General features: G+C 35.6%; 1 protein-coding gene across 5 annotated transcripts in view; it reads left to right on the forward strand.

Annotated features, from left to right (window-relative positions):
* The window catches only part of JAK2 (Janus kinase 2), a 90,178-nt gene extending 65,443 nt beyond the window's left edge, over positions 1-24,735 (forward strand). For all 5 annotated transcript variants that reach the window (XM_068666079.1, XM_068666082.1, XM_068666081.1 and 2 more), the window contains 14 exons: positions 77-204; positions 688-822; positions 2,316-2,403; positions 4,434-4,561; positions 5,394-5,532; positions 6,723-6,874; positions 7,482-7,632; positions 8,304-8,440; positions 10,227-10,416; positions 11,179-11,303; positions 16,877-17,049; positions 18,010-18,127; positions 19,910-20,023; positions 21,871-24,735. In XM_068666079.1, the coding sequence (XP_068522180.1) occupies positions 77-204; positions 688-822; positions 2,316-2,403; positions 4,434-4,561; positions 5,394-5,532; positions 6,723-6,874; positions 7,482-7,632; positions 8,304-8,440; positions 10,227-10,416; positions 11,179-11,303; positions 16,877-17,049; positions 18,010-18,127; positions 19,910-20,023; positions 21,871-21,978 (1,886 nt within the window). In that variant the 3' untranslated portion in view covers positions 21,979-24,735. The remainder of the gene's footprint in view (positions 1-76; positions 205-687; positions 823-2,315; positions 2,404-4,433; positions 4,562-5,393; positions 5,533-6,722; positions 6,875-7,481; positions 7,633-8,303; positions 8,441-10,226; positions 10,417-11,178; positions 11,304-16,876; positions 17,050-18,009; positions 18,128-19,909; positions 20,024-21,870) is intronic.
* The last annotated feature ends 797 nt before the right edge of the window (positions 24,736-25,532 follow it).

Consider the following 25,532-nt stretch of genomic DNA (forward strand, 5'->3'; position numbering starts at 1 on the left):
TTCTGAAACAATATATTAATATATAATAGTTTTGTGTTGTATAACTTTATTTTCTTTATTCTCTTTCTTCTCCCAGATAAATCAAATCTCCTAGTCTTCAGAAGTAATAGCGTCTCTGATGTACCTTCATCACCAACGCTACAGAGGCACAATAACGTCAACCAGATGGTCTTTCACAAAATCCGGAATGAGGACTTAATCTTTGTAAGTCCATTAGTTGCTTCTTTAACTGCAGATTGTTGGTTTAGTATATACTAAATTTTTAGAACTCAGTATCTGTTTAAAAGAATCTTATCTGAACTAAGAGATTTTGCTCTAATTTTTCCTTAAAGAGGAAAGTAATTTTTTAATCTTTCTATTATTATTGATATTATTTTGTCCTTTTGACTGCGGTAGTGGTTGTTGTTTTCTGTACTTCAAGGGATGTCTAAATATATCTTCATAATAGCAACTCCTTCCTCTCTGGTTCTTGCAGCAATTTATTTCCTGAGACCCTTGACAATCAATATTTTTTAAAAAATGAGCAAAGACTAGGTTGCTTCTTTGTCCCCTTAATCTAACTCTAGAGGTGTGCTAACTGTACAGTTTTGCATACATGCGTTACTTAGAGTGGAAATTTTACACCTTTCACAGAACAGGTAGAGATTTCTCATTTTCCCTGTCTTTTTCTTTTTTTTTTTCTTTCAGGAAGAGAGTCTTGGACAGGGCACATTTACTAAGATATTCAAAGGTACAAGGAAAGAAGTGGGAGACTATGGCCAGCTCCATGAAACTGAAGTTCTTTTAAAGGTGCTGGATAAAGTGCATAGAAACTACTCTGAGGTTGGTGTGATTTTTGGCTATTGTATAATATTTGTCCATCCTGTGTTACTTTTATTACAAAGAACAACTTGAACGTGTTATGTGGCAGAGGGTTGTTTGTTGAACCAAGCTCATTCTCGGCCTTGAGACGATGGGATTGAGACTTGCTCTGAGAAGTACACCTGCGTGCTTTGTTTCCTCTCTCCTTACTTTCAGAGAAGTCATAGCTAGCCACAGCCAGCCAGAGAATAGTTTGCTTGTTTTTTTGTTTTTTTGTACCATGCAGGTAGTACAGGAAAAACAGTTTGACCGCAGAATTACCTGTATCAGTAAATTCATTATATACAGACAAGGTACCAACAGTTAGAAAAAATACTTTCTCTTGATTTACTATCTTCAGTTTTTTTGGCATATTACAAATTCTCCAATAAAATAGACATTTCACATCAAGTCATAAAACATCAGAAATATTAATGTATGACACACACCCATTTGTAGATTCATCCATATTCAGTTAGGCTTCTCAGTCTTTGAGTGAAGCTGTGAGCAAACCTGAAACACTCTTCTGTACAAAACAGTACTCTGGTAATATAATTAATTTCAAGACTCAGTATGGGAAAATTTAATTTTAAAGAAATTAATAAATGCGGTAATTTTCACTGTTTATTATATATTTTGGTTATGTAATCATTTCAAATTCCTAATTACCCTGACAGTATTTTCAGCAAGCCAAGAGAGCCAATCTGGTATTCAGTGAACTTTTCGACTGCTTAGTGCGAATTCTATATTAAAATCTAAACAAAAAGGAAAAGACATTTTCAATAGCTAATATTCATAAGCATTGTATAGACGTACACTTAATATTTGAAAACAATAAGCAATATCCTGTATTTGAATTTAGAGAAGTTAACATTTTCAAGTTAAGTGAAAATCAGATGTTAAAGGTACCTTAAGAATATAAAAATATAATCACCTGAAGGAAAACAAGCTAATTTTGACCTCATCTTCCTGGGGAAACAATCGGTACACAAGCAAGCTTAGCTGGAGATACAACTGAAAAGACTAAAAAATGGCTAAAGAAATAAGTGTCTGAAACTTTCCTGAGGAGGTCAGGTAAGGGCTCACAGTATTGGACAAGTGATATAATAGTTCTTATCTTTTAACTTAATAATGTTCTGTGAAGAAATAAATTGGAAACTGAATAGTGCATTATGAAAGATTAAATTGGAAACTGAATAGTGCATCATGAATTTGTGCATTGTTTACTTAGTTGAGATAGAAGATGATTCTCTTTAAAATGTGGAGATACACTTGCCTGCAGAAATAAAGATCACTAACCTCTCTGGAGTGTGGATTGTTATTTAAAAGAAAACAAAAACAAAACACGGGGTCTTTGCATTGAGATAGGAGTTGAAATGGTTTTTAAAATATCCATGGTTTTAACAAAGTTTTTAGAAATAATGTATTGGAGTTTTGCTTTCACTGATTTATTCTCTCTTCTTTCTCTTTCTAAGTCCTTCTTTGAGGCAGCAAGTATGATGAGCCAGCTTTCTTACAAGCATTTGGTATTAAATTATGGAGTCTGCGTGTGTGGAGAGGAGAGTAAGTAGAAATAACTTGCTTTTTTCACTAATTTTATACAGCTGTCATTAGAGTTTGCTGTTGGAACCTTGTAAAAACAGGGAAAAAATTAAAACAACCTGTTCCCCACAAAAACTCTACAAACGTTAATAATAGTAAAAATTTATTTTCTGCAGAATTAGAATGTCTGTTTAGTTTAACCTACTGCATTGTAACTATTTATTAGTATGTTTCTAAAAACACCCGATATGGAACATCCATCTATATGATGATGGAATAACAATCCTCATAATGAAATCTTAATTTTGGACATCTGTCCAATTTTTGTGTGCTGCCTTTGAATTCACATTGCTGGATCTCGCTTTAACAGTTTCTGTCTTAATTCAGTCTTTGGCAGAGATGCCAGTTTGCAGTAAAAACATGTTTTTTTCTGTGATTAGCAATCTGTAACAAATTGAAGCATTTTTACAGTAACTGTTTATTATGTAGACAGCAGGCTCCATTCAGAGAGAGGGCATTTGCAAAACAGGCGGGGGGTGTTCTAGTGGACGTCACTTCTCTTAGCAGGTTGGAAAAGGCAGCATAATGTGTGGATGAGAACTTACAATACCACTTTCTTTTAAAAAAAAAATAAAAATAAAATTGCTTTCATACTTTATTCATGGAATCATGTACAAGGACAATATATAAAATCAAATGTAAGGAGTGTATCGTTTTGAAATAAACAAAAAGAACAAACTAGTTACCTAAGAATGGATGCGGTTGCTTATTTTTCCTTTAGAGCACAGTTGTCATCCATAGTCTGTTTTAATTCTGGAGACAAGAGGCTTGCTACATTTTAGCAAGAGGCAGAAATTTAGCAGAGGCAGAAATGGGAAGAGAAACTGTCATATTTTATTCCGTGTCAGACATTTGATGTACAGATTTGAGAATAATTTCTTCATGTAATCCTGTTGTTCTTAAAAAAAAAAAAAAATCCAACTACTAAATAAACATTGTGAAAATCAGTTTGTTTTCATTAACTAAATACAATACTGGTAGTTTCTGGTGTCTTCAGAGTCTAAAAAGCATGGCAATGTGAGCATCCTCTCTACAGTTTCCTGAGGACAGGAAGCAGAGAGGCAGCTGCCAGTCTATCAATGATGACAAGATGTGTGGGGATGGCACAAAGCAGCACCAGGAGAGATTCAGACTGGACATTAGGAAAAATTTCTGTTCCGTGAGGGTGGCCAAACCCTGGAACATGCTTCCTAGAGAGATGCCCCAAACCTGTCAATGTTCAAGAGAGATTTGGATGTCTTTATTAGTATAAAGACATTTGGTCAGCCCTGAAGAGGTCAGGCACTAGATGATCTTTGAAGGTCCCTTCCAAATTAACTGTTCTATTTGATTCTATTCTAATCTTGCAGCTGAAGTCAAGAGTTCAGTCATGCAATTTGAAGCTTTGTATAGGAAGTGTTGAAGACTGTGTAGCAGTATGAAATTGATCTTGTTTTGTGGGTTATTTGCTGCATGACTGCATGGAGACATGTGTCATACATATACGTTTGTTTTTTAGTGCAAATTTTTATTGGTCTGTTTTTAAGACCATCTTGTTTCAGGAATAAAAAAAAAAAAAAACAACACCAAATTTTCCAGTAAGATTGCAGACTGTAATCAACTAAGAAATGAGTGACTTGAAATTTTGACTTACTACATTCATGTTACTGTGCAGTACTGTGCTTGTCAGAAGCGACATTATTTATTGTGCCTGTGGAGTGAGGATGGATGCTCACCAGATTTGTTAAGGCTGAAACCTATTTTGCAAAAGAATGATTTATTAGCTCTTGTAATTTTGCATTTTAGAAGAAATTAGTCAAAATTTAGCACCTTGAAGAAATGTAAATAGCATAGAACATTTATGGCAATATTAAGATGTCATATAAGCTTCAATTTATAGTGAATTCACCAATATGTATCAAAGAAAGTGGTCTGTAATGCTTGGATAATGTGTCTGCCTGAAATTTCATTTATTTTCTGTTAACTGTTACTCTTTTAACATTTTAAATCAGATATCCTTGTACAAGAGTATGTGAAATTTGGATCCTTGGACACGTATTTGAAAAAGAACAAAAATGTTATCAATATCGTGTGGAAGCTGGAAGTAGCCAAACAATTGGCATTAGCTATGCATTTCCTGGTGGGTAGTTTATTCTTCAGTTTTGTTAGTGGTTGAATTCAAGTGTTCCAGGTTAATGTATATAGAAGGTCTAAGCCATTACCCTACTTCTTGAAACTAAATGGGGATTGTGAAAATAAGATGACATTTGTGAATAGCCAAGGACAGACCTTTGTACAATATGCAAAATGTATTTTTTTTCTCATTTTTTAAATACTTCTTCATTCATTGTGAAATAAAAACACTTTTCCAGCAATAATTCTGGAAAAGTTATTTCTCCAGCAATAATTTTCTTCCTGCATTTTCCACCTCAGCTAATGGTTCTGAACATATAAACGCTTTCCTGGTAGTGTTAGTAGCTAACCACTGGAAGGAAAAAGTGTTTCCCTGTTAAAAGGGCCAGTACATTCTTTTTGCGCATTAGGTACCAATCTTCTATCAGTTTAAATGAGCATAAAGACCTTTATTTGAAACAGGATATGTGATTAGATTAATTTTCCTTTTAACAGAATCTAACTGTTCTTTTAGGGACATGGTTTAGTGGCTGGCACTGGTAGTAGGGTAATGGTTGGACCAGATGAGCTTGGAGGTCTTTTCCAATCCTTATGATTTTATATGTATCATATGTAATGATAGCTATTAACTCAAAAGTTTATGTAGATAATTAAAATGAAAGTAATTTGGCTAGAAACTGTTAACTTTGAGAGGAACTGGTGAAAGTTCTGAAATTTGGTATGCCTATCTATGATCATTATTTGTTTTGTTTCCCTCATGCTGGGAAGTACTGATTTTTCCTTTTCAAAGGTAGACAAAAAAAAAATCTATATATAAAAGATGCATTTCTGTTCATCAGGAGGATAAAGGCCTTGTTCACGGAAATGTCTGTGCAAAAAACATCTTGCTTATCAGAGAGGAAGACAGGAAGTCTGGAAACCTTCCATTTATAAAACTAAGTGATCCTGGCATCAGTATTACAGTTTTGCCAAGAGACAGTAAGTCTTTGTGTCAACTTCCTTGCTTATTGCTTATGACTTGAAAATTAAGCTTTTTTTTTTTTTTTTTTCTTGTTACCATTGCTGTCATAATAAGTTACTTCATTCTTCTATCCCTTTAAAATAATCCCTGCAGTTCTAGTCAGCTGTCACACAGTTATCCATTGTGGAAGTGTTTCCTGCTGTCCTCAATCTGAAGAAGTATTTTTCACTGGTAGTGCTATTAGTATACTATAATGTACCACAAGTAAGCGTGCAGGTTGCTGCTGGAGTAAGTATCCTATTATTGATCAGGATTCAATTGAAAATTAAGTTAAATTATCTCCACTGCATTTCTTCTTGAATACCTGAAGTCACTGACGATGCTAAAAGTAAGCCTCTGCCACTGAGGCTGTTTCATTGCTTTATAAACAGCAAAATTAATTCAGTCTAGAAGAAACATATAGTGTGTGCAAGATCATTATGCTTGCAAGATCATTATGCTAATGAAATTGAAGTAATATTATTCTTTATATAGTCTTTTTAATGGAAAAACAAACATACTTTAGGTTTGTTGATTCTATAGATACCAAAAGAAGTAATGCACCTAAGATACTATAAGCAGCGCAGTGCTATTAGTTTCCAATTAATTTTCCCCCTTTTAAAATAAGAAGCCTTCATTAATCTTACAAGATCTCACTTTAAGAAGCTTTAAATCTGCATCAGCGCAATACCATATTTAAGCCTGTTACTAGAATCAGTACCAAAAGTTCAAAAATCAAAAAGTAGGGAATTTCTCACTGTGGCTCCTTTATATTGCTGCGCCATAATGTGTCAACAACTAGTAAAGTACTTCCAGCTCTTTGCAATCTAGTTACTTCACGGCAACTACTAAACCCTGATAACCTTGGGGAAAATGTTAAATTAGAGCAAAAATATAATTTGAAAATAAGGTTTACAATTTTTGACAACATTAGTCTAATTTTATAATAAAATCAATGATTCTCTATTCGGTTTCATAAGTATTATTTTTATAGATATTCTGTAGCATTTTCTAGGAAAGAACAAAAACTTGGAAAGGCATTAAAAACCTCTCACAGAATGAAATACCTATGTATACTAAAATAATTTTTACTGAATCAAATATGTTATAAAATTTTCTAGTTTTATTATTGATCTTAACATGTTGTTTCTATTGTGCAACTGCACAGTTCTTCTTGAAAGAATACCATGGGTTCCACCTGAATGTATTGAGAATCCCAAACAATTAAGCCTGGCTACAGATAAATGGAGTTTTGGTACTACTTTGTGGGAAATCTGCAGTGGAGGAGACAAACCTCTGAGTGCACTGGATTCTTCAAGGGTAAATATTACTGGATCTTCAGTAATAAGTTGGATACTTAAAACATATGCTGCTGTACTACTCTCTAAAATGATTTATAGTATAAAAGGACCACTATTTCTTACAAAGTCTGATCCAGTTTCCCAGGTGTTGTAATCAGCTCTTACAACAAACTCCAAGGTCTACTTTAGACATAGCTTTTAGATATGTGTATTTCAGAAGTTGCCCTCCTGTCTGCTACTAATCCACATGCTTTTGTAATAACAATGAAGCTTTTTATATCTAAAGAAGCTCACATAGCCCAAAGGTGGACAAATCTTTCTGTTGGATTCATCCAATTTAGGTTTCATGAAATTACCAACAAAGGAGACACCATCTTTCTCATTATCTTTCTCTCTTACCTTCCACCAGTAACTGCCTGGGAATTTTTCAACTCATTACTCTAAATTCTGCCAGTTTTGCTACATTGTCAGTCTTGGCTTTTGATGTAAATTGGTCAGATGTGCGCGTTGGTGAGATAAAAAGCCTAGGCTGAGAGCTGTGTTTTTTGGTTGCTTTGGTCAGAATGTTATGGTTACCACAACTCTTTGTGGCAATATATTAAAGTGTTTTTTATCTCTAATTACAGAAACTACAGTTTTATGAGGATAGACACCAACTTCCTGCACCCAACTGGACAGAGCTAGCAAACCTTATAAACAACTGTATGGATTATGAGCCAGATTTCAGGCCTTCATTTAGAGCAATTATACGTGACTTGAATAGTTTGTTCACTCCAGGTGAGTCCAAGTCTGTGATACAACAAGAATACACTAGACAAAAAGAACCCTGATTTCTGTTGTTTCACTTTCACATAGTGTGTTCAGTTTTGGGATGTTAATCTACAACCTCTTTGGAAAGCAAACACATAAGTTAGCAATATTATATTACTACTGTTTAGGTTGCTCTGAGAGAATACATTAAAAGTTAGCATTATTATTCAAAGCAGTTTTTTGGTTTGATTAGTATCTATCTTAAATTTTTTATCTCCTAACCACAAATACTTGTGAAGCTGTTTTGTCTCTGAAAATAGAAAGACATTATTTATTTTATTAAGAGAAAGATGCATGTTATCACAAGCACTTGGAGGTTTTCATTTCTCTCCTCCACAGCTGTGGGGTCACTGCACAATAGCTGTTAAACTGAAGTACAATAGGCCTTTAAAAAATTGTATTTGGAAATTACAGCAAGACTCACTGTGAGTTAAGAGAAGGTATTTGGCTGTTTGGTAATAGCTCTTTGTCTCTATGGCTGGAAATTACTATGTAGAAATTAGGAGGATTGTTAATACTCCACTAAGCTCAGGGTATGCCTAACAGAGGTAGAACATGCATTGTAATATTATTTTTCATTCTCCTTTTCTGCTTCTCTGTGCTTTCTTCTCCCTTTATTTATTCCTCCTTCCCCTCAGATTACGAGTTATTGACAGAAAATGATATGTTGCCAAATATGCGAATTGGCGCACTTGGATTTTCTGGGGCTTTTGAAGATCGGGACCCAACACAATTTGAAGAAAGACATCTTAAGTTTTTACAGCAACTTGGCAAGGTAGGTTGTTTGGAAATTCTCTAAATGCCCAGAAAAGAAACATCTTTTTCAGTTATCTTCTGATGACGCCATATACGTGTGACGTTGAACACTTCAATTACAGAAAGTAATAATTTGAGTCACAACACGATTTTCAAGTTCCTTTCAATTCTTTTTTCAGTTTCACAAGGTAATTAGATAGGAAAAAGGTGGCTGGTCTCTACAATGAATCCAGTCACACTGAAAGGCTAATTTCTCCAATTATTTCTTAATAATGCTGAGCTGTTGTTGTGGTTTAACTCATCAGGCAGCTAAGCACTATACATCTTTTTGTGTACTCCACACCCCTGCAGTGAGATGGGGGAGACAACTGGAGTGTGTGTGTGTGTAAAACTGATAAAGACCGTTTATTAGAACAGAAAAGGAAAATAACGATGATGATAATACACAAAGCAGGTAATGCACAATGCAATTGCTTACAACCCACTGACTGATGTCCAGCCTGTCTCTGAGCAGCAGCCCCCTACCCCTGGCCAACCACTGCAGTTTTTGTTCAGTATTACATCATATGGTATGGACTATCCCTCTGGCCAGTTGGGACCAGCTGTTGTGGTCATGAACACTCTCACATTCTTGTGCACCCCCAGCATCCTCATTGGCAGGGCAGCATGAGAAGCAGAAAGTCATTGTCTCTGTGTAAGCACTGTTCTGGAATAACTAAAACATAAGTATGTTATCAGCAATATTCTTGTCCTAAACCCAAAACACAGCACCCGATCAGCTATTAGGAAAAAAATTAACTCTATCCCAGCCCAAACCAGGACAGCTGCATCTGAAACTCGTTTTTTGTCAGATGTGATTCATTTGAAATTGTTCCAGAGTAATCTGGCATAGAACTAGTGGGATTTTTTTTTTTGTACGTGCATATTCTGGGATATCTACATATACAGTCTCTGAACTCAGTAGTGTGTTTGAGATATACGTAAACCTTGAACATTTTAGACTTTAGAAGTCATCATTTCACTGCTAGTTTTGCAAGTCATTGCAGGCTGGCTGTGGAAAGCATGCCTAGATAGATGACTTAGTGCAGCTGACAGTGTTACCAAAGTATCATTTTTCCAGAATGGTCTCTTGCTTTTTTGTATTGCTATTGGCATGATAGATATGTATTCATTGGACTCCAAGTACTAGGGAAAACAAGTCTGAACACAAAGTAGCAGAACTACTTTTATTTGCAGATGATTGTTGACTTTAAACAACAAAATGGCAGAGGGAGAGGAACAGAGTTGTAGGTAATGACTGCAAAAAAGAAGGTAAAGAAAATCTGAACAGAGAGAAGGAAGAAAGTAGAACAGAGAAACAGGTTGGGAAAAACTAAAACAAACAAGCAAACAAAACACAAAAAAACAGCCAGGAGAAGCCTTAATGTGATGTGGTTTTGCAAGTTCAGGAAAAGAGCTATCTCAGAAGGTGTCATGGAATTGTAGATAGAAATTTGTGGAGAAGGGGGAGAAAATAAATGTAGGTCACCCTCCTTTCCTCCAGTGCTGTTTGCTTCCTTTCATAGAGCGTGTTTATTATAGACAGTTGTTATGGAGCTGTGACCTGTGATCCTGCACTCCTACCTTTTTTCAGGTAGGGTTTGTGGTATTTCACTTAAATAATTGTCTGGTATTACATAAAACTTATTACATAATTGCATTATTTAATGCTAGTACATTGAGCACTGAGGCTATTATGAACATTTATTAAGAAAGAGAATGGTGTGGACTCATTTGTAATTCAAATACTTCTACTTCTGATCTAGGGAAATTTTGGCAGTGTTGAGATGTGCCGGTATGACCCCCTACAGGATAATACTGGAGAGGTGGTGGCTGTGAAAAAGCTGCAACACAGCACAGAAGAGCACCTTAGGGACTTCGAAAGAGAAATTGAAATACTTAAATCTCTGCAGCATGATAACATTGTTAAATACAAAGGAGTGTGCTACAGTGCAGGTATGTGCTATACTGAATACACCGTCAGCAATGCACCTAAGCATGCATACTGCGAGAAATTCAGAGAAATAAGTGTTTATGAAAGTTACCCATTTTCTTTATCTTAAAGTATGAAAGTCTTCCTAGAAATTAATTTGGGGTTAAGTAGGAAAATGTAACCATTTTTTAACTGTTGTTTTTTTGTCACTTAATGTGATGTTCCAGAGTGGATAATATCACTTCTCATACAGTCTGTATAACAGGAGACAGGAAGAAATTTCAGAAACAGATTTATTTGAGTTAATTGTTCATGGTGTTGAAAATGAGTGAAAACATGTTTTTTTGCCCAAGGTCTTACTGTAAGAAAAAAAAAAAAAAACAAAAACTTGTGTTCAAAATCTGACTAAGTTTTAAAGATGGTAAAATTGCAGAACAGATGATGTCAGTTACTATTCTGAGTTTTACCTCAGCGATGAAGAGGAATTATATAAAACAAGGACACATATGGGTGGGATTTCTGCTTTGCTTTAGCAATAGAAGCTGAAGTCTTGATGAGGTGATATGGATCCACATTATTGCTATGTTTAAATAAATGGCATTTCTTTAACAAATGCAGTTAACTAACCAATGAAAAATTGCTTAGTGATGAACATATAATAAATTGTGTGTTTTGGTACTAAGACTTCTCTATTACTTTTGTTTGTTTGTAAACACCTATTTCAAAACTTTGCATTGGAAAATGACAGAAAAATTATATGTTTTTTTTTGCTGTTGTCATCAAAGGTCGTAGGAATCTGAGATTAATTATGGAGTATTTACCGTATGGAAGTTTACGAGATTATCTGCAGAAACACAAAGAAAGACTGGACCACAAGAAGCTTTTGCTGTATGCATCTCAGATATGCAAAGTAAGAGGGCTTTCAGATGATTAATATTTTTCAACAATATCTCTCCATTTTGTACATAAATCAATTGTTTTGATGTATCCCTTATAATAGTGTTGGGCTGCTAGCAAAGCATAGACCTTACAAAATAGCAATGCATATTCATATATTCAAGAACATTACAAATTTCTGAGTATCTCAGTGGTATTGACTCATCCATCTGCTAACTGAGGGAGAATATTTACCATTTATTTTACTGTTTGTTTAATTCATATTTTCATTCTGAAGAATTAAAAACTCTTTTATTCCTAATGAGAGCTGGAATAGAATTTTGGAAGAGTTCATATGCTTGTCCAAGCAAACACTTCTTGACATACTGTAACTGATTTTTCAAACTTAGATATTCAGCTATAAAACCACTATTAACAGTATGCATATGCTTAAGACATTTTCTTTAAAATGCAAATACTATTACCTTATTAATCTACTAGAGCAAAAAGATATGATTTTTGTCTGAAGAAATAGAGGCCATGGATGTTCCCAAAGCTGTAAAAATTAGTCTCACAGATTAGCCCTGAAAATCCTTCATAAAATTCTGAAAAGGGAGGCAAAAATATGATCTCCCTTGTAGCTATTTCATTTCCTCAGAAGCAGGGTGTATACCTGCCCTAGATTTATTCTGTTGTTGTGCTTGAGATATGAGAAACACGGACACTACAGGTTTCTCTGCATGTTCAGCAGCTTGAATAAAGAAAGAAAAGAGCAAAGCAGGCAGATAGACATGCATGCACACACACACCACGCACACTCTGCTCTCCCTGTTCCCCTTCCCCAAGGTATGTAACAAGTATTTTAAAACTTCCATTCCCAGTTTTCCACATAAAGCATGGAAACAGTAGGTTATTTAGTGAGTATTCTTCAGGGTACGTAGCCCCTACCTATTTTCACATATAGTAAACTTGTGTCCTGCCACATTCAGGGCATTTTCTGTCTGCACTATCCCTAGAAAAGGCCTAACAAGAACGAGGCAGGAGAGTCTCTGCAAAAAGCAAGATCTTCTCCAGGCATTCAAACTTTTCATCTGGTTAACACAGCTTGATAGTTTCCTTCTTGTAACTGGACTGACTTGGTAAACCTTTTAGCTGCTGACCCTGGAGCATGTCCAGATGAATGCTGCATGCTTCTTTATCAGCTGATTCTACTTATTCATGTATTCACTGAAATAAAGCTAGGTGAGTTGTCTCCAGCAAAGCCTCCTAGATGGGCAAGCAGCCTGCAACAGAGCTGAAAACAGGAAATGTTTGGTCTATGGCAAGTGTCAGTCTTCTCACAAAGAGGAAGTATTAAACATGTGACTACCCACAGAAAGAGGGTTCAAAAAGTCCTCTTATCAAGGGGTCCAAAGCAGTAAGTTTCTCTCTAGTAAAAGGTCTCAAGCATTAGAAATTCTCTTGCTATTTTTGCCACAAAATAACTTGGTATCCGTGCTGGTAAATCACCTTAAACAACCTTCCTTCAAGCAAAGATCTGGAAAAGTCTAAAACTCAGCACCACCTAGGAGGAAGGAGACCGAATTTTTCATAGAATAATCAGGGATTTTTGAACAGGCAAAAGCAGCAGCCGCTTACTTGTTGTATTCTGTAGCCATCTCAGCAGACCCTGAGGGATCAGAAGATATCTGCACTGTTCATTCCCAGAAGAAGCTGTGAAAGCTTGTATTTGCAAACCTTCAGGCTTTTAATAAAGTGTCACAGTGACAACAGTTTTTGGGACCCTGGCCTCTGAGACAGATGCATCAGACAGGGGGATTGAAAAGTAGATTTTGGCTTTTGCAGGCAGTGCGAGTATGGCAGGAAACTTTGGAAAAGGAATTAAGGTCAAGAAAGTATAAAGAAAAACGTGGTGTGTTTGTTTGTGTGTGTGTACACGTGCTTATAAGTATGCATTTATAAATACATATGTAAGAGAAACATCAAAATACTGCAGGTCTGCAGGATGGTGCTGAAAAATCAGAAACCAGATGGATTGACTTTTTCTAAGTAGCAGACACCAGGAGTAAGGGAAATAGAATATGCATTCTGCAGATACTTAAGTGTGAGAACTTCCTGCTTTCATGTGACAAAGCATGGGCACACGCAGTACCAGAAAGTGGGAAGTCCACATGAAGGTTTTACTCTTAAAGAAGCATCTGCAGCTAACATCTAAGGGAGTCAAAGCCCAAGAATAAAGTGGATGTGCTTTCCTTTGACCTCTTTTCACTGTTCTATCTGTAAAGCAGAGGTTATATTGATGGCTCTGATGTTTCTGCAGTATTCTGTTGCCTCAAATTTTTTGCTCAAAGGCTGGTGAGGCACTTAAAACAGGTTGCCCAGAGAGGTTGTGGATGCCCCATCCCTGGAGATGTTCAAGACCAGGTTGAATGTGGCCCTGAGCAACCTGATCTAGTGGGTGCTGTCCCTGCCCATGGCAGGGGGGTTGGAACTAGGTGATCTTTAAGGTCCCTTCCAACCCAGGCCATTCTATGATTCTGTGATTCAAAACAGCTTATTTTTTTCTTCATAGGATCTAATGCAGAATTTCATTGTTGATAAAATCTAGAGGGCTAGTGGTTCTGTGCTTAATTTGGAATGCTGAATTAAAAAATAAGGATCTTCAAAGCTGGTTAATGAACTCTGACAAAAATATCCAAGTTATGATTTATGACAAGATATTAAAATTGTAGTGAGCGCATAATATTACAAAACTGGAATCTGAATGCTTTTCCTTCTTTTAGCTTAACACCTTTTCCCCCTTTATTTAGATATTTTTTTCTTTTGCAATGTTTGGTACTATCAGGATCTCAAATCTATTTTTCCTGCTGTGAATTTGTTACTTTTTTTTGTTGTATAAAAATCTTTTTCCTTCTGCTTTGTTGCTCTTGCCTCAAATATGTGAGAGGAATGAAGGCATGGCTCATACCTGAGGGTTAAGTTGAGTGTAGTTGCTTCTTTCTGGTTCTTTACTACTAATCTGTGACAATTGTCCTGACTTACAGATGACATTTTTTGTACACATCTCATACTGTGAAAAGCAGGATTTTCAGAGATGGCATTTGCTAGGAGTGATATTTCTGTAGATGTAAATCAGTACAGCTATCATTGGGTGCAGCTTGTGCCAGTAGTGCTGTTTGTCTGGTGGCAAGCAATTGGACTCTACAGTCAAATTTTCAAAGAATTTTGGCAACAGAACAACAAATATATATAGATATATATAAATATATATATATAGAATCATAGACTCATAGAATATCCTGAGTTGGAAGGGACCCTTAAGGATCATCAAGTCCAACTCTTGACACCGCACAGGTCTACCCAAAAGTTCAGACCATGTGACTAAGTGCACAGTCCAATCTCTTCTTAAATTCAGACAGGCTCGGTGCAGTGACCACTTCCCTGGGGAGCCTGTTCCAGTGTGCAACCACTCTCTCTGTGAAGAACCCCCTCCTGATATCAAGCCTAAACTTCCCCTGCCTCAGCTTAACCCCGTTCCCGCGGGTCCTGTCGCTGGTGTTAATGGAGAAAAGGTCTCCTGCCTCTCGACACCCCCTTACGAGGAAGTTGTAGACTGCGATGAGGTCTCCCCTCAGCCTCCTCTTCTCCAGGCTGAACAGGCCCAGTGCCCTCAGCCGTTCCTCGTACGTCTTCCCCTCCAGGCCTTTCACCATCTTCGTAGCCCTCCTCTGGACACTCTCCAACAGTTTCATGTCCTTTTTATACTGTGGTGCCCAGAACTGCACACAGTACTCGAGGTGAGGCCGCACCAGCGCAGAGTAGAGCGGGACAATCACCTCCCTTGACCTACTAGCGATGCCGTGCTTGATGCACCCCAGGACACGGTTGGCCCTCCTGGCTGCCAGGGCACACTGCTGGCTCATATTCAACTTGCTGTCTACCACGACCCCCAGATCCCTCTCTTCTAGGCTGCTCTCCAGCGTCTCATCGCCCAGTCTGTACGTGCAGCCAGGGTTTCCCCGTCCCAGGTGCAGGACCCGGCACTTGCTCTTATTGAACTTCATGCGGTTGGCGATCGCCCAGCTCTCCAACCTATCCAGATCCCTCTGCAAGGCCTTTCCACCCTCAACAGAGTCCACAACTCCTCCAAGTTTGGTGTCAACATATAATTATATGTTTTTTTTTTTCCCCTCAGTACATCTGATTTTTGGGATGTTCTTTTTTGCTCTATTGGCCCCACATTTTTTTAAATGTTTGCTGATAGGGGAAGAAGCTAAGAATAAGTTTATTTTTCCATCTCATAATGCTTAAAGTACTTCATGTGTCCTTACTAGAGAGCCCCACAGCGAGCTCTTAAATGGTGAAGATGGAAGCATTTGAAACAGTGTAGTTAAACTCAGCTCCTGTCATGCCACAGGATTATGATTCCCATTCAAAATTTGCATGATTTCAAGTAACCATCTCTGTAAGCCTGGAAAATGCCTGTTGTAACAGGAAACTTATTAGTATCAGATACATTTTAGCACTGTTTTCAGGACAGTATCTAAAAGTAAAAAAAAAAGTATAGCATTTCCATTGACTGAGTGTATATGAAACTCAGGAGTCTGGCTTTGAAAAAAGCTAGATTTGGTATTTTTCAGGATGGCAGCAGGTAGGTGATTAACGGGGAACAGGGCAGTTCTGAACCCCATTTTGGAATGAGATGTTCTATATAAACAGCAATGCCATCTAGCGGTACTAGGCAGTAACAAGAATCTGAGAAAAGTTAAAACTTCGTAGTTTTTCTGATTTTTTTCACTTAAAAAACAAAAAGAGAGATAAATCTTTTGGAGAGAATAAATCTATAATATTGATGTCCAAAACACTTGAGTTTAGCAATACTACAACATCATTTATTGCTTTTTGGTAGTTGGAGTGACGTTTTCTTGTAAAATTGACAGCCTCCTTGGTGTTTTATTTCACGTGTGAGAGTCAAGCATCTTCTAACACTGTGCACTGTCCAACATTTATTGCTGTGTAAGCAAGATTTTCTTTTTTGTAATGCTCTAATACTTTAGCTTGGTTGTCACTTCACTCACTGGCTTCTTCTACACTTTATTGATAGCAAAAATAAGAATGTATATAGGTAAGAAGGGATCAACAACAGCAGTAAAAGAAGACATGGCTCCAGGCAACTGCAAATATAGCCAGAGAACAGGTGTCAGATCTGAGGAATCATAAAGTTTGATAAAGCAATCAGGATGTGGAAAACGAAGGAAGAAGATTAAATAGAAATGGGTAATGAAATAGGAGACTTTTCATATGCGCTGTATTATGTAGCTTAGCCCAAATTTTGTTTCCTTTTACCTATTACTGGCAAATTGCATTTGGAGCTGTAACAGCTATCTAGCTGTGTAATCATAAACTATTGGCTCTGAGAGGTACTCTATGTAGCTGCCATCAGTTAAGTAACGACCCTGCATTTGGAGGAGTAACTCATTAGAGAAGACAAATATTCAACAGTCTTTGGTTTTAACTTTGTCCTTAATTTATCCTTTTAGAGGAAGTGCAGTCACTTAATGCTAAAAGTAACTTTCTTTTCTTTGTGTCTGTGAATTTTATGCTTAGGGTATGGAGTATCTGGGTACAAAAAGATACATTCACCGGGATTTAGCAACAAGAAATATCTTAGTGGAGAATGAGAACAGAGTTAAAATTGGAGATTTTGGATTGACTAAAGTCTTGCCACAAGATAAGGAGTACTACAAAGTGAAAGAACCTGGTGAAAGCCCTATATTTTGGTAAGTCTCCTTTTGATATATGAAATCATGGCACATTTTCAGCTTCGTATTTTCAGCAAATTGTTTTGCATATTGTAGAATTATGAAGTGCAAACTCCAACTCAGTTGTGAAAGCACTGTGAAGGTCACACTCATGATATATGACTTTACATGGTGTAAGTGTAGGTATTCTCAACATATTTTAATGAAAAAAAAAAAAACAAAAAACTTCGATATTTAAAAAATGCCTTAGGAATTGGCTCTTATCTAACATGGGAAAGCTTCTGGACTCTCACAGAGGCCACCATTGCAACCCCCTGCTACTAAATCTTGCCATATAAACCCTATACAACTGTACAACCTATACAACTGCATTCAGAATACAATAACATATACTTCTGTTCTGTGTATTCATAACGAAGACACAGGAGTACTTAGAAAATAGTCTCACAGATAATTGTGATAAAACCATTTTCTGTCTTGACAATGAAAGAAAATTCAATCTCATACCTTTGATTTTTGTCTATATAGCTGCTGTAGATGCTATTAAAATGTAATATTTAAAGGATGAATAAAATACTATAAAATGGCATCACAGCTGGTGTTTTTGAGAGTTCAGAAGTACCTGGGACACAAGTCAAAGCTTACTGAAAGTGAAGGAAGGTGCTTACTGGCTAGAATTGTCTTTCTTTCCAGTCCTTTTCACATTAAAATCTTGTTCAACAAACAAAAAAAAACAGCCTTGGATATAGTAATCACTAGCTGTGTTAGTGTAAGCTAGTTTGTGTTTTTCAGTACCATTTAGTTACTATTAACAGTAATTAGTGAAGGTAATGGTAGGAAACGGGAATGTGCTAATGCCTGTATACTAAGGGTACATACTTGTGAAAAATCAATCCTGGTCTTAGTAAAAGAAATATATTCAAAACTAGAAAGCAACAAATCACACAGAACAATTTTTTTTTTGACTATGTCTTGCAGGTATGCTCCAGAATCTCTGACAGAGAGCAAATTTTCTGTGGCCTCAGATGTGTGGAGTTTTGGTGTAGTCTTATATGAACTCTTCACTTATATTGAAAAGAGCAAAAGCCCACCAGCTGTAAGTACATAATGAATGGTTCTCGGAGGTTTATTTACATTTTCAGAAAGATAGATTTTTACGGTACTTAAATAGCTTGAGATTTACTGATCCTTTTCAGATAACACCTTCACATTTGAGACCACATCCAATCAGAAGCAGTAGCGTGCTGAGAAACATTACTATCGAGACATAGGAAGCAAAAGAGATCTGGAAAATCACCTGATAGTCTGTGCAAATTTTATCCACACTGTTACTACCAGCTGTTTGGGAAAGATTTTAAAGTCTCTAAGTATAGATTCATCTTTCTTCGCCTTCATGGAGAGCGATCCCAGATGCAACTGTTTCTTTGCAACATGACAAGTATATTTAATGCCATTCCAAATCAAAGGCTAAGCCAAACAATTACTTAAACGTTAAGTTGTTTTAAATGTAGTTACTCTTAAAGTTATTTTGTTATGTTACTCAAACCCAAGCTAATAATCTTTTGAATTTCAGGAAAGAAAGGGAATAATTTTTGCAGACTCTTTACAGATGCTTTTAAGGACAAGTTTATACTAAACAGAAAAATATTACTTCTGCACTACAAAACAGTTCTCCAATTGGAAATGAGATTCACGATGTTACTTATACCTAGCATGCTCTGCAGGCAATACAGGGGAGAGCTGAGTATTATATATGTAGTGGAGCTGTCCTCACTGTTGGCTAGTGTTTCAGTCATGGCAAATGTAGTCTTGAGAGCTCAACGATTGTAGGTGAAAATGTACTTGGAAGACCGCTGCACTGACCTCAGCAGACCTGTAAGTAATTGAATACAATTACTAAACTATCAAGGAAGAACTCTCAAAGCAAGGACAGCACTCCCTGTGTAGGAACAAACATTGCAGACATCTGGAGTTCTTCAAAGGGACTGTGAGATGGAAAGTAATGGAGTAAGTCATGGGCTCAGGTGGAATATGCTTTGAATAAATGAACTTTTTGGGTAGGTTACTCTGTTATGCATCAACAAAAAATCATTTGTACCAATTAGCCAAAGCAGTCATTCATCACCTTTACAATTATTCGTTGTATTATTGACATTGTCTGTTCTCATGTTCTACCAACAGTTATTTTGCATTTTCATATCAAGCATCATTAAAGAAATATATGTAGCATTGGATGAGTAACAGTTCAATTACATTATGCTTAGAAATTATTTTCAGAATAATTAGATATTATATAATATATATATTATAAATACTTGCTCATTTACTTTTGATCTCTGACATTCTGAGAAATATTTTTATCTACTTTCAGTATTATGTTCATTTCGGCTAGCAATATTTATCTAGTCCATTTCGGCTGGCTTTAATTATGCCATCCTTTCTGGCCTGTAGTTACTGATTAATCCTGTTTGTCTTTTTTTTAATACATCAGGAAGTTATTGCCTGTTTTCTGTTTGTTAAGGATTTTTAAAGCATCAAGATTTTGTGTTAATGTTTCTGGAAGATCTTTAAAATTAGCAGTAAGATTTATCCTTTTAAAAGGATTTAATCATCATCAGATGATAAATATTTTAAAGATTTTAATTTATTGCTTTAGATCTTGTGTATATAATCTTATTGTCTTACACACATACACACACAAAAAAGGTGATTATTAACATTTGTCTGGACTTATTTATAATTTTATCATTGCTATATACTGTGCTATTTATAGAATTTCTACGGTTTTTCTTATAAAGAGTTTTGCTTTGGTAATGATTTTTCAGCATCCTTTTTTTCCCTTCAAATATTATTTACAATAGTTGGCCTTCTGTTTCAGGAATTCATGCGCATGATTGGCAATGATAAACAAGGGCAGATGATTGTATTTCATTTGATAGAGCTTTTGAAGAATAATGGACGACTGCCAAGACCAGATGGATGCCCTGATGAGGTGAAGTATTATTATAGTAATACATTACTATAGTCTGAAAGGTGCTCAGTAAGGGTGAGCACATGGTAAATGCAAACCTTGTTTCCTTCTGCACGGATTACTGAAATATTTATACAGCCTGAATGGTTGTGCTGTTATTTTATCAGTTACATGATGAGTATAATCACATTTCTTTTATGATTCTTTAGATTGTATTCCCTCAGGAGCCTAGTATGTAGTCCTTCTAAATATACGAAATAGGATTATTGTGGCTGACTGCTGCAGTGGAGTACTCAGGCTTCTACTGCAAAAATGTAAATTTATTAAAGCAATGAAGTTAGCATATAGAATTTGATCCATAGAAGTCCCATATAAACATTCTTGTTCAAAATTGTGGACAGTGGATTTTTTGACATTTAAAGTTTAGCAGAAAAAAAAAAAAAGCTTCTTCAGATTTAATGAATCACATTTAATTCCAAGATTTAAAAAAAAACTTTATCTTGATAAAGTTTCGCTTGCTCTTTCCTCCTCAAGTACAGGAAAACAACTCATGTTTATCATGTATATTATTCATTGTCGAGCATTCTCATCCAGGAGCTACCTGAAGTCTGTAGCCACAATGAATTATATGAATCAGATTTTATATGGTCAGGGCCTTTAGATATGTATGCAGGTTCTTCATAGATACTGAATTTTATATGCCTGTAAAGTCATCTTCAGTGCACACATTAATTCAGTGTTCTTTTATTTTGCTAATACTCCAGGTGTTTTTAAAAAAATATTTCTAAGTCTTAATTCTCTGCTTTTTAGAGGAGGGGGCACTTCAGCTTGAGTCAAACTAGTAGGGCTGGGTAAGTGAATCAGTAAGGAAAGAATGTTTTATTTGTGTAACTTGTAGCTCAGATCAAATCCTACATCACTTTAAAACCAGACACACTTGGCAATAAGTCCTGAAATAATTCATTCAAACCTGGAGACAGAAGAGAGATCAGGGTCAAGTGATCTAGAGGAAAAACAACGGTACAAGTGGGGCAGAGAAGAACTAGTATACAGTATATAGAACTATAGTATATACTAGTATATAGAACTATACAGAAAATTAAAGGAGAAGTCTCTGAAGTAATCTTTCTTCTATTATACATATGAGTATAACAATTGTTGAATCACAACTGTTGAATTGCTTAGCTTTTCACAGATAACCTGAATGTCATATTTATATGATAATACAGAATGTGTTATATTGAAACTGTCAATATCAGACACTGGAATCTTTGCAAAACTTAAGGTATCAAAGCAAGATGGAAATTCCTCTCTTCTGTCAGAAACTGCTCTTCCCATTTTGATCCTAAGAGGGTAGTCATAACAGATCTTAAATTTTCTGGATGTCTGTAGCATACAAGCTGCTTTAGTTTCAGGTCGATGCAGGAATTCCAGATTTGCGGAAAACAAAAGAACTGAAAGCTACATTTGTCTTGCGAGCCTTGCAGGGAGTTCCTCAGCAATACTTGAGAAAGTGTTGGTAGTATGAGAAGTTGGTAATGATCTGGGTTAAATTAGTGAGAAATGTATAGATAAAGAGGCTGGCATAGAAATCCTATTCTGGGATCAGGTATCAGTTACATGTTTAGGAAAAGAGTGTGGTCAAATGCCTATTGTAATAGAAATATCTTCAAAAAGTTCACTCAAATTCATTTTTACTAGAAGTAGGTTCAGTTTGTTCTGTCTTCTTTCTGATTAGATATCAAGGATAATGAAGAATTTAATAAAAGAATATGGAGAAATGTATGTTAAAGTTCTTGGAGCAGTTCAGAGTAACTCTTAACTATAGTGCCTGTGCCTAATACTGATTTTCTTTGTTTCTCCTCCAGATTTATGCTATCATGAAAGAATGCTGGAACAACAATGTTACCCAGCGCCCCACCTTTAGGGATCTTGCTCAACGAGTGGATCATATAAGGGACAACATGGGTGGATAAGAAAACTGTCCCTCCTTAAGAGGATGCATTGTGATGCAGAACAAAATGTACTTGGTCTGCTGTGTATAATTGACATATGTGCACTTGTGCATCTATCTTTCCTGGGAGTAAAATCTGTGTGGAAAATATCCTATCCGAATCTGCAAACTGAGGAATCCTGCTGGTTTTCTTTATCAGGATATATTTGTTACTATGAGAACATGTTGAAATTCACAATAGGGAGAGAAATTATTTTTCTAAATAAAATAATCTAATATATGGTCAGTCTACAACACCATTATTTGCCTTACTTGGCAGTGCAAAAAAAGAGGTGACTGAAAATATGGTGTGAGTAAGAAATGAAAAGACAGTGTATTTCCTTGTTGAAATGGAGATGCACAGAAAAGACTCCTAGTCCTTTCACTACAAGTCTGTAGTGACTTGGCACCCTGTTTTGTGTGTTGCACAAGGGCTTGTGTTTGTTAATACACTTTTATAACTTTCATTGTTGATGCAGAAATGGCTTCTCTGTATAATGAAATGGAAGTGGTTATGTAATCTGGCAACTTCTACTGTGCCTGTCTGAATCAGTTGCTGGTCAGCAATATATGCAAGGAGACAGAATAGGCTGTGTGATGTATAAAAATACTTAGGGGAAGGGAGCAAATTGTTTTTCATTTGGACAGACAGAAAACTTACCCATGTGAAAATTTTAATTTAAAATGAAAAGGCAAACATTCTTGTTTTTTCTTACTCTTCCTGTCTTGATTAAATATTGGATACCCTTAACATATCTAAAGATGTAATATAACAAGTAGAACTGAAGCCATTTTATACAAGGTAGTGTCTTCAGTTTGTTTCTGAGTATTAAAAAGCCAAACATATTGCTTTTAAATACTTATTTTATTCCTTCCATCTTTGTAATTTTCATGTAGTTCTCAGTGTATCTATAAATCGGAAACTTTTTAAAACAGAATTAAAAATATAGAAAATGCCCTCCATTTCCCAGTTGCTCACTTTGATGTCATGATCATCATCGTATACATTCCTTCCAGTACCCTAAAAGAATGTTTATGTCCCCTTATATCTGATATGGCCAGTCGCAAACACCTTGGGTCAGTTTTGCAGTGAATTGACCCAAAGTTATCTGATTTTTTTTTTTCTGTGGTAAAACCCAATGTAAGACCATTTGGAAGGAGGAAATATAAGTGCAGTTGCTCCACAGTCGGCTGGGGGCAAGAACATGATCCCAGTTATTGATAACTGGAAGGAGGTCAAAACTACTTGAACAGATTACTCTGTGTAATTCCAATTTTGAAATAAGTCTAACAAATTTATAGACAAGGCAACTGTTTGGTTTTTGCCTCCAAGCATAAAACTTGGGGAATAATTTCATATCTCAAAGCAGTAAAGGTTTCAGGTTTTGTTTATTTTAAATTCAAATATATATATTTTTTTTTTACTTAGATATTGTTGTAAAGTACAATGCTGGTTCTTCTTGGATGTTTGCTGAGAGAGGCTCAATCAAAGCTACGTAACTCGGCAAACTCTTGAAATGCACATTTGTATTTAAAATGAAGTGTTCATTTCTGAAATTCATGGCAGTGAATATGTGAAATAGAGGAGTTACTTCACTCTGAGGCCTCATTAAGATTTATAATTTAAATACATCCATCTTATCATAAGTTTAAGTACCTCAATTTATAAGAAGTAAAAATTCCTTATTCAATTAACATTGTGCCAGTATTGCAAAGTTTTGTACCACTATGATGTTTCTCTCCCACAATCACTCGTTCCAAATTCTGATTGTATAATATGGGAGATTGGTAAGTAGTGAAGGGGCACCATCAGTCCTCTTTCTGCCCATTGCATTTAATAAAAATTTTTGTTTTTTTTCTTGCCACCAAACTCTTGCATAGATAATTTTTAAACTAATTTCACAAGCAGTTTTCAAGCTGCAAATAATTTTAAAGTGCTTTGTTCAATTTAACATGTTTTCTCTACTTCTATACATTGCTTTCAAGATGATTTAAAAATTTCATGCAAGAAATGTCTTTGAATGTTTAGTCTCAGTTGTGTGTATGTGGTGTTTTTTTTTTTGTTTTTTTTTGGTAGCAAGAGAAGGTAAAGCTTTAAAGCATTGAAACAGCATTTTAGCTGGAATAACATATGCAGGAACTATGTAAAATTTGCAGTGTATGACACTGAGTAGCCAATTGGTTTCCAATATATAATAGACTAAACATAATTTATGTAAAAATCTCAGGGAGGTTTGTGTAATGCAATGAAGAGATCTTCCAGTCTGCTCTTTTTTCAAGTGAATAAAAAGTCTTTTGCTTGTTCTACTACAGTATGACTGATTACATAGTCTATTTGATTGCTTAAATATAGTGTGGAACTCAAGGATAATTTTTAAGTGTTTTTGTGGATTTTTTACTTAAATACTTTATAATTTTAGAGGAAGCCATATCTTTACACTGCACTATAATTGTGTGCTGTTGGTCAGGAACATATTTAGTCCATTGTAACAAGTCTGTGCAAAGGGCTTGATCATTCAGGATGAGTATTCTCAGCTGGGTGAATAGGACCAAGTAGTGCTTAGGTCTCAGGGGATGTGTGATCACCTGCAGTGTCAATGTTTAGGTCCTGGTGCAGACAGAATCATGGTTTTCTCAAAAAGCTGTTGAAGATGTAAATGCAGTGATTTGCTGAATTTGCTAATGCCAAATGTAACCTTTTTTTTAAAAAAAAAAAAAAAAAAAAAAAAACACATAAAAATGGCAATTCAAAAGCTCTGAGATCTACAGTAGAGTTGTATAATGCCATATTTTTATATAGTCTTTGTATTAACAGATCAGTTTTTGTTTTAGAATCTTTCTTCAGTTGGCATTGCATTTGTCACACTTCAGTGTAATCAATATGCTACTCAAAATGCTGTGATTTGTTGTAGGAAAGTGCTGTTTTACGTATACATGACTGCTGCTATGATGTAGAATTAAAATCCTAACTACTGCTTTGCACTTATATTTGAAGTGAAAGAATTTTTCAGTAAGTGCACAATGTATCTTAAAAAATCTCTGCAAACAAGTATTGTCTAATATAATATTGGTTTGTTGCCTATCGGTATAAATATGCTACGCTTCAAAATCCATTTTAAACATATTCCACAACCTTGCAACAGTCATGTAATAAGCCAGATGAGGAATGGATTTTCAAGAAAAGAAACCCAAATTCTGTTGAGTCATGATATTGATTAAAAGCTTCCACAGTTGAGATAATTATTATTATATATACAGACAAATAACTGTAAAAAAAAAAAGATGTAAAATTATTTTTAGAAATCCAAGTTTTTGATTTTTACATTTGGTTGAGATATGGCCAACTGTCTTGATATGTGTGAGAAAAGATGTTGCTGCATAAGGTATGAAGAAAAGTAACTCTTGTGTAAAGAAAGCAAGCTTTTCAGGAATGTATGACCTGGAGGACAGACTTCTGAGAGTAAGAATGGAAGTTCAGAAGAACAAGAAGACTGTTGGAAAAAGGCTGATGTTACACAACAAAGAAGCTTTCTGAAA

This window comes from Anas acuta, chromosome Z (genome assembly GCF_963932015.1).
Source record: "Anas acuta chromosome Z, bAnaAcu1.1, whole genome shotgun sequence".
Classification (NCBI taxonomy): domain Eukaryota; kingdom Metazoa; phylum Chordata; class Aves; order Anseriformes; family Anatidae; genus Anas; species Anas acuta.